At 38.8% G+C, this 9933-nt stretch overlaps 1 protein-coding gene across 1 annotated transcript in view; it reads left to right on the top strand.

The window, feature by feature from the left end:
• LMBR1 (limb development membrane protein 1) overlaps positions 1 to 5229 on the top strand; it is a 171952-nt gene extending 166723 nt beyond the window's left edge. The window contains exon 17 of the mRNA XM_075550180.1: positions 3517 to 5229. Coding sequence (XP_075406295.1) covers positions 3517 to 3602 — 86 coding nt within the window. The 3' untranslated portion in view covers positions 3603 to 5229. The remainder of the gene's footprint in view (positions 1 to 3516) is intronic.
• The last annotated feature ends 4704 nt before the right edge of the window (positions 5230 to 9933 follow it).

Here is a 9933-nt window from a genome sequence, read left to right on the forward strand (position 1 = left end):
TTTCTCCTTACCTAGAAATACCCTTATTTCACCTTCATCTTGGAGGGATAATTTTACTGGAAATAAGATTCTTGGTTAGCAATTTTTATCATATACCTGTGTATTTGTGATATATATCATATATATGGAATATATATGATATATATTTATAAAATCACTTCACTGCCTTTTTTGCCTACCTGGTGTCTGCTGAAAAATCGGAGTCCATTCTTATTGATTCTCCTTCGAAGTATATATTCTTTTTTTACAAACTCCTCTCAGTGTTCTTTTCTCTTCCTTGATATTGGAAAGTTTGACTATGATAAGTGATAGTGATTTTCTTTTGGCTTTGTTCCATTTTGGGGTTGTTTCCACTTCTTTGGTGGTTACATTTTCTTCTTTTAAAGTGTTAGGGAAGTTTGCTTGCAGTGTTTCTTAGACTATCTTTGTGGATTTTACTTTTTACTTTCCTATTCTGTAATGCCAACGAAGTATACGTTATTCCTTTAGATAGTGTCAAAACGATTCTTAGACTTATTGGGGTTTTTTATACTCCTTATTGATTTTATAGATTAAAATAGAGAGATTTTTCTTCAAGCTCATTAATTCAGCCTTTCATTGCTTAAGTTCTACTGCTTTTTCTTTTTAAAGTGTCTGCTTCTGTAAAATTAATCTTCTAGATATCTTTTGGTCTGGCCTTTAATTTTTCACTAGTTTTTCCCACTCAGTGCCTTTCCTTCCTCATGAGGGTCTTTTGGCTATGTATATTAATTACTTGCATGTGCCAACATACCTTGCTCTTTGTGTTAACTGAACTTGATGGTTATCTCTGAGATATTGTGATATATCTGTTGGAGGTATGAGGCTGGCTGAGTCCTGTGAGGACAGTTGACTGTATAAAGTCATGTGAGAACAGTATTGTTAAAACAACAAACCAAGACTCAAAATCCAGTAATAGTGATAGCAACAGCAAAATAGAAAAACAACAACAACAACAACAAAACAAACAACCCCAATCCAATAAACTAGCAAACAACCACATGAATAGGAACTCTGCACATCCCACTCAGCACACCTGGAACCAGCAGCTGGATTCTTTTTCTCAGCCCTCAGTGTGTGCTTATCAAAGCTCCACTGTGACTTCCCATAGTTGCAGTGCTTTCACTGGTTACTTAAAGCAGAATCTGGACCCTGAGGGGCTATAGGGAGTTAGAAATTATTCCTCTCTTCTTGTGCTCTGTGTTCTTCTGCTGGAGGATTATCAAAGCATTAAAAAAAGATGTATAAGGCATCATGCAAAAAAACAGATATATGTATGTATATATGTGTGTGTGTGTGTGTGTGTGTGTGTATACCATATTGAATGAAGGGGGAAGTGCAGAGTGGAGACTCAAGGCCCAAGTATCGGCCACTGGAGATCCCCTCATAGAGGGGTTTAGGAGAGGAGATGGGTCAGTCAGGGTGCGAGGTAGCACCGATGAAGAACACAGCTTTCCCCCAGATCCTGGATGCTTCCTCCCCCCAACTACCATGAGCCGAATTCTACCTTGCAGGGCTAGATAGGGCAGAGGTTGTACACTGGTACATATGGGGGCTGGAGGCACAGGGAATCCAGGGTGGATGATACCTTCAGGACCAAGGGTGTGAGGGGCGATGCTGGGAGAGTGGAGGGCGAGTGGGTTGGAAAGGAGGAACTGATTACAAGGATCCACATGTGACCTCCTCCCTGGGAGAGGGACCGCAGAGAAGGGGGGAAGGGAGACTCCGGATAGGGCAATATATGACAAAATAACAATGTATAAATTACCAAGGGCACGTGAGGGAGGGGGGAGCGGGGAAGGAGGGGGAAAAAAAGGAGGATCTAATGCAAAGGGCTTAAGTGGAGAGCAAATGCTTTGAGAATTATTGGGGCAGGGAATGTGCAGATGTGCTTTATACAATTGATGAATGTATATGTTTGGATTGTGATAAGAGTTGTATGAGCCCCTAATAAAATGTTTAAAAAAAAAGAGAAAAAAGATGACCATAAGAAAAGAAAAGGGCAGTGTAAGATAAGATAAAACAATAATTTATAAATTATTAAGGGTTCATGAGGGAGTGGGGAGCAGGGAGGGAAGGAGAAGGAAAAAATGAAAATGAGCTGATTCCAGGAACCCAGGTGGATGGCAAATTTTGAGAATGATGAGGGCAATGATGTATAAGGATGCTTTACTCAATTGATGTATGTATGGATTGTGATATGAGTTGTATGAGCCCCAATAAAATGATTAAAAAAAAAGAAATAAGAAAAGCCTGTTTTCCCCCCAGACCTTTGAACTTTAGCGGGCTTCTGTGGAGGTCATGGGGTATGGATATTAGTGCTGGTTTCTCTCCTCTTGTGGCTGGCATTCTATCAATAGCAAGGGGACTGGGGAGAATCTAGCCAGCAGCTGCCTTTCTGCCCCAGGACAATTCAAGGGCCAAAGTTTCTATCAGAGCCTTTGCTAGAACTATGTGGGTGGTCCCCGCCTCTTATGTCCGGAGCATGCAACAGCTAGGGTGCCTGGAACCCAGAAGGTTTTAGCTGCTTGTGTTAGTTTTGCTGTGCCTCCCATGCTGTGTGGTGCTCCTGCTGGTGCGCTTCTTCATCAGGCTGCCCTTGCTGCCTTGTGCATATGAAGGGAGGGGCACACCAGCCATGCAGCCCAGTCACCGCTCCACTCAACTGTGGGGTGTGGGGAGCCAGTGGGTTGTCCACCTCATCAGCTCTGCAATGTAAGAGAAATTGTTCTGCCACTAGTCGACCCAGGGGTACATCCCAGTTGTGCTCTCTGGTGATTAGTCAGGAGCTGACCCAGCAGTACAAGTGGAGCGGCTTAGTTCTGGCAAGTGGAGAATTGCTGATGGTTGCTAGTCTATTCTGCACCCTGGTTTCTTGATAAGTGTGTTTGGCCCCTGAGTTACACTTTACCTGGAAAGCCAGGGCCCCAACTGTCTCCTCTGCCCACCCTTGCTGACATTGTTGTTGAAGAGGAAATGAGTAGCGTGTCTATATTGCCATCTTCTAGGAATCCATTGCTTTTCTTCTTAATTACATGGTTAATATTTTACTTTGTCTTTTCAGATTATTTCTTATGTGTGTGTACATTAAAAAAAACTGGGATGATGCTTCTCAGTTTAGGTTCCCTGGGAAGCACAGTCTAAAATGGATATATAGGGAAAAGCAGTATCCCTCCTGTGCTGTAATACCATCCATCTCAGCAGACACCTCAGCAGACTCAGTGGGGTGTCTTGGCTGTGGGATGACCTGTCCAAGCTCCACTGAACTGAGGATATGGGGCCAGGCCTTTCCACCTACATGTTCTTAGCTGCCGGCTACTGTTGTCCGGGGAACGGGCATTATTTCATCCACAAAGGCAATTGATAGCAAGGGAAGAAGGTTCTGAAGCTAAGTTCTACCATAAAGCGTTGCATTCAGTGTTATGACACATCTGCCACCCTGTGACATAACCACTCAACAATATACCATTTCTTACCATTTTCTTAATTTTTCTGCAGGGCTTCATAAACTTCACTTATCCAATGCTCCAAGAGATTCAGAAACAGCAAAGCCTTCTGCAAATGGGCATCAGAAAACACTGTGAGATACATTGTGGGCAACTTTCTGCACTCAGAGCCCGAAGAACTCCAAACTCATGACATTCCTGTCGGTGATGGAAATGTTTCCGACTGATGGTGGTTTATATTTAGGGTCGGCATCATTTTTTTCATAATTTGCTGAGAACTGAAACATTGCCGATCTTTTTAAAACTTTGACTTTGTAGTAGTTTCCAGTGAAATCTAGATTCCTTCAAGATATATGTAACAACAGATGCTTCTGTGGACACATTTGCTTGCATCACTAAATAGAATTGTTCACAGAAAAAAAAATCCTTTTGCCTACCATGAAACTGTTAGAAAAGGCAAATTTTGGGACTTTCTAAGGAGTCATTTAAGTCTCATCTTATACTTTGTCAAATGTATAAATCTACACACAAGCATCCTTTATTTGAAGCGATGGTTCTGTAGAAAAAAAATACCGTTTTCAGATGCAATAACAACTGCTTAGAGTGCATTGAATTTCAATGGGTGCATTGAAACTGTAATTATTGCCACTTTATCTTCATGTCCTTAGGAAAAACAAAAGCCTTGCCTCTGATTCATGTTACTGATATTGATTAGACTTTGAGCCAATGGAATATACTAATTTCTTTAAAAATAAGCCTTGGTAGGAAGCCACAAGAATATCTTATATTGTACAGAGTAATTAGCTATGGTAGAAGTTATTATGTAATCCTAGGCCTATGAAAGTTGATATGTATAGAATTCAATATTACCTCTAATAACATAGTTGCCAGTGTTGAACACACTTGTAACTTAGATTTTGCCTTATAGGCTATATGTACACTCAGTTGCTTTTTTGTTTGTTTGTTTGTTTTTAGAGTTTACTTTTTAAAAAGTCACTTAATTCCCTGTGCTTTGTGACTTATATGAAAAATATAAATGCTCACTAACAGAAGACACTCCTTTCATCACAGTCTTTGGGTTTGGGTTACTCTGTGTACGCCAGTTCACATGATACAAGTTTACCATTTTAATACCCCAATCTCCCGTGTCAACATTTATGATGGAACAATCGTTTTGGAGTGAGTTGATAATCATTCAACTCTGAAACTGTCAATCATTATTGGATTGAGCTTTTGACTTTAAGACCACAGAATAAAATCAATTTAAACTTGAAATTGAGATGGAAACTCTGTGTTACCACCCACCAGGATGGACACCTAAAATTTTGCATGCAAAAAATATGAGATGGACCCACTTATACACAATCCATAGTTATGCAATTTATATAAAAATGTTCACATGCACTGTGTGTATGACAATACTGTCTGTGTTCAGACAAAAGTAAAGGAAAATTTTTCTTAAATTGTTGAAAATAAAGATTTTTGGAAAAAATTAAGCAAATCAGGCAATATGCAGTTTTACCCTGTCCTGCAGGGTTACTGTGAATCGGCATCGACTCGATGGCAGTGTGTTTGGAATTTTGGTTTTATGTATTTGACATCAAAACTTGGACATAGAACTGAAATAATATTTGAAAATTTGTTTTTATATTTATAAACTCCATCTAGTATATCTGCCTGTGTATGTATCTATATTCCTTTCTGAGCTTCTCTTTTAACATAAAAGCTTGGTTTTAAAATAAAAGAATATTTTGATTCTAAGCAACACTCAGTAAACATGACTAGTCTAAAATTTGTGGATATCTCAGCAGTGCAAATGATCTCTATATACCTGGACAACTAATAAAAATTGGCTACTTTCTCATTTCACTGTTAATTTTACCTATTTAAGCATTGATTTCATGCTTTGATTTTACTGAGCTTGGTATCCATGCTTTGAGCAGACCAAGTCAAAGAGAGACAAGAAAGTAGCCCAGGAGTGCACTCAAGACTTTCACTCTAAATTCAGGGCACGTTCAAAAGAGTTCTGGATTTTTATAAGATTTCTGAAGACTTTGAGTAAAATTTTAAAATTTTCAATGTTTTTCTCAACTTTTTATATCTTTGAAGGTTTCTTTCTCTTTGAAGACTTAAGCCAGATTTGGCCTAGTAACCTTAGTAAAATGTGTTATAAATGCCTAAAATTTTTATTGAACGCTATCTTTATTGCTCTTGAAACTGAGGATGAGGTGTAATGTGAAAGGATAATTTTAAAGAGTGATTCTCCAATACCTTTTATATAAACACATTGTTAAATACTTGTTCTGCTTTATAATCCCAGTAACTTCAGGCTCTAAAAATGTCTCCTATATTTTTGATCACGTACAGCACAAACTTTTCCCCCCCTGAGATTTACTTCAAATACAGGTGCTTCCTTCCATTGGACATCTGGCAGCGGCTGGTTTGTATGAAACATAGGACAAAAATGGATGGCAAAATACTGACCCCTGTCCAAGCAGTAAGTGTCACTCTGAGGAGCTTCCTTCTGCCGCAGTGTGACGCACCACTGAAAGGACGAGGCAGGTACACCCTGGAAGAGATTGCAACTGCCGGTGCATGTACCTTTGGCAGGCCATGCATAAGGGGCTGATTTAAATCAATTGGGTCTTTTTGTGTCTTCGCACCTTTAATATCTATTTTTAAAGGCATCAGGTGCTGAATTGCAAAGTTTCTTGAGGAGACTTAGTTGATTTTTATCCATTGATTTTTGTGACATTTTAACATTTCAATGAATTAACTTAAAATTAGTTTTACAGATCATAGCCCTTGTGACTTCTTAGGATTTTCCAAGCTATTTCTGTAAATATCATGTGTCCTTAGCTGTATGTCCATTCTATATTAAAATAGACTTGTTCTAAATATGAGACTTGATGTGAAAGTTATGCATACACAAAGACAGTAAAACATGAACAACTAAGTTTGCTACACTGGGAGTGTATTAGTGGATACTTATGGAAGCGTTCTGAATTGTTTTGAGTCTTAGGTGTATTAAAGGTGTATATATAACCGCTCTTGCTAACATCAGCATCTGCCTCAGTAACAGTTCAGTATAATTGCAGTCAACCCAAAGGGTTAAGTTACTAAATGTTCGTGTAGGGTTTTTTCATTGTTGTTATTACAAAATTTACTGCACAAAAGTGGAATTCTCAGCTAGAAAATTGTTTTTGTTTATAAATTACACTGTGAAATTGTCATCTAGTCTGATTTGTTTCTATAAAATACATTCAGTTTTAGTTTTTAAATGTTTTAAAAATTAAAGTTTTATATGAAAGTGATTTCATATTTTTATTTACAAACAAGATTTGTTTTTGAAGAAGGTATCAAATACAATAGAGTGTAAACCCTAAGAGTATTTATAGGATAATTCCATTGCAATTTTATAAAGGCCCATAATTATGCAGGTAGGTTAGTGAGTAAGGGGAGAAGTATATCGTTTCTATTTTTGTTGTGGAGCTATTGGTAGATCAACCTAAAATGCAGCATCAATTGAAAGCAATCATCTAGATTTGTTTCTCTAATTTCTTCTGTAGATGGATTGTGGTCTGTGCAGTGTCATCTGGATTCTGGGAAGAGTACATGCCATTAGCATCTCATCAACTCAGAGACATTAGCTTTACAGCACTGCCTTTCACTCTGGCTGAAACAATAAGGAAGATCTCTCGATCTCTCGATCTCTCTCTCTCTCTCTCTCTCTCTCTCTCTCTCTCACTCTCCCTCCCTCCCTCCCTCCCTCCTATTGCTGTTGTAACAGGACTGCCCGAGGGCTTTCTCAGTATAGAAGACTAGAAGTCTGAATTCAGGTTACCAGCTCAATGGAAGGCTTTCTCTCTGTGTCAGCTCTAGGCAAAGGTCCTTGTCTTAACTTCTGTTCCTCAGTTTCTTGGTGATCTTTGTGGTGTGGCATCTATTTTCCCCATCTCTGCTCACTTGCTTCCGGGCTTAATCTGCTCTTTTCTATATTAAAAATAATATGGCTTCCTAAATACAACAAAGATTTCATTCCTAAGTATAGGTGCTATGGTTTATAATACATTTTTTGGAGAAGGGCGCACAGTTTGATTCATAACACATATAAGCATGTGATAAGATAGTACCTGCTTTAATTATGTGTGCTTCCTGCTAGTATTTTCTATTCTGTTTCATTGTTATATTTCAAAGTGCTAGAGACAAAGCACTGACCTATTTCCTACTGTCCTGATAGAGAGCAGACTTCAGTTTGAAAACCTGACTTCTCGAAAGAAAAATTAATGCAAAGACATTTTTGTTGTTTTTTGAGTGTTGTTCAGGTAAAAGTCATTATTATAAATATCATTGAAGGAAAATCTTTATGCAAATTACTGCGTATGCCATCAATGTAACGAATATTGGTAGAAATTGCCACACTGGTTTATAAAGTCTTAAAACTGGGTGGTTGCTCAACCTGGCTTGATGGAGTATTACGTGATTCAGGAATGAACAGCTAACTTTCACCAGATGTTAATTTACTTCCAATTCTGTGGAATTCAATTAGAAACAAAAGTGAAGTTCAAATATAATCAAATAAAGAATTCAGATAAACCCGTTATCTCAGACATCTTTGATATGACTCTCCAAAGGTAAGAAAGATAGCAGACAAGAAGCCTGGGCTCTGGGCAGCACACAGGCCTCTGAGGTATGATTACTGAGGAGCAAAAGTGACACGGGATGGATGATCCTTCGCCTCAGAATTTCAGAGGCCTGGGTTCAAATGTGGGTTGTGGATCTGAGGAAAAAGGAGTTAATAGTCGCTTAAAATATTTTTGAATGCTTTCATGAACTTTTCATTCCCTTTGAAGAAGTGATACTAAGTGGATAATGTTACAAACAATGACACCTTGTTGTTGTTGTTGTGATGTACCATCCAGTCCCAACCTGTATACAACCGAGTGAAACCTGGCCCGGTCCCGCGCCACCCTCACAATGGTTTTCATGCCTGAGCCCTGTGTTCCAACCCTACCTGTTCTGTCTCTGTCTCCGCCCCCATCTACTGGCCAGCAGGCAGGAGGTGCCTAGATGAGGATATGTAACACATGGTAGCTGTGATATCCCTGCTGCGCGTTTTCCTTCAGTGTCTTGAAATTGCTTGTAATATTTTGACCATAGACTTGGGGAGCTACTGTTCCACTTAAATGACATACTTTGACTTATCTTTTAAACCCTCCCCCCCCCCCGTTAGAAAACTCCCCGTAACTTCCTATTGCACCTTTAATTCAGGATACAGAGCGATTCACTTTTTCTTTCTTTTCATCATAGACCTTGAAGTGCAGGTGGAAAGGGGTTTGAGGAATGCAGTGTTTTGTTTCATCAGACATACTTTCCCTCACAACAGCCCTGAAAAAATGAGCAAATGCCTAGCTCCACTTTACAGATAAGCACCTAAAATGCACAAACATTAAGACATTAATGTCTCCAGTCACACAAGTTGACAAACGGGATTTGAATGCAGGTTAGTATAACCTCTGACTCACCATTTTCTTCTTTCTCTTTTTTCTTTTCTTTTCCTTATTTCTTATCCCGCCAGCTGGTCAGAATTTTCGAATACTAGCTAATGAATCATGTGTTGCAAATATAACCAAGGCTGTCACCACCATCTCTCTTCCTAATTGCCCTGGGTGTTGATGGGAGATTGAAAAAGTGTGCCCAGGTCTTTTTTTTCCTTCTTCATATTTCTAGGCCTTAGGATCAACTCCATATTTTCAAATGAATGTTTATTGTTTAATGTGATAAACATTTTACTATCTAAAATGCAGACAAGACTAATAGATTCTAAAATGAGACCAATTCTATGTATGTGTCTTGCAACAATAAAACTTCCTGCTTAGCAGTAGTAGTAATATCAGTAACAGCAGGCACCGTGCTTTCCTTGTTCCCAACATTATTTTAAATATATGTGTTTATTTATAAGCATCTCTAATCCTGACAACAACTCCGTGAAGTAGGTACTGGTGCCATTACCATTTTGAAGATGAGGAAGCAAACACAAAAGAGGTTAAATAACATGTCCAAAGACACAGAGCTCCTGATTCAAGCCTAAGGTGTCTGGCTCCCCAGAACTTGCCTATAGCCATCTCACAAATATTTCGTCTGAGATATATTTTACTTATGGATTATAATTTATGAGAAGAAGCTATCTATTTCTGTATGGAAGTCCCTCCATAGACTTACAACACACCCTCATAAGAACAGAAAATCTCTAATTGTTTGAGAACTGATCAAAGGGACTTGGATCTAAATATTGTCTAAAAACATACTGTTTTAAGGCATGTCCAATGAGGATACAGCACCAATTAGCGTTTACTGCTTAAATGTCTGAGGAGCCCAGGTGGCATAGTGATTTTTGTTTTGAGTGACTAATTGCAAGCTGAGCTCAAAACCACCAGCTGTTCTATGTGAGCAAGATGAGGCTTTCCAC

Source organism: Tenrec ecaudatus, chromosome 5, assembly GCF_050624435.1.
Source record: "Tenrec ecaudatus isolate mTenEca1 chromosome 5, mTenEca1.hap1, whole genome shotgun sequence".
NCBI lineage: Eukaryota > Metazoa > Chordata > Mammalia > Afrosoricida > Tenrecidae > Tenrec > Tenrec ecaudatus.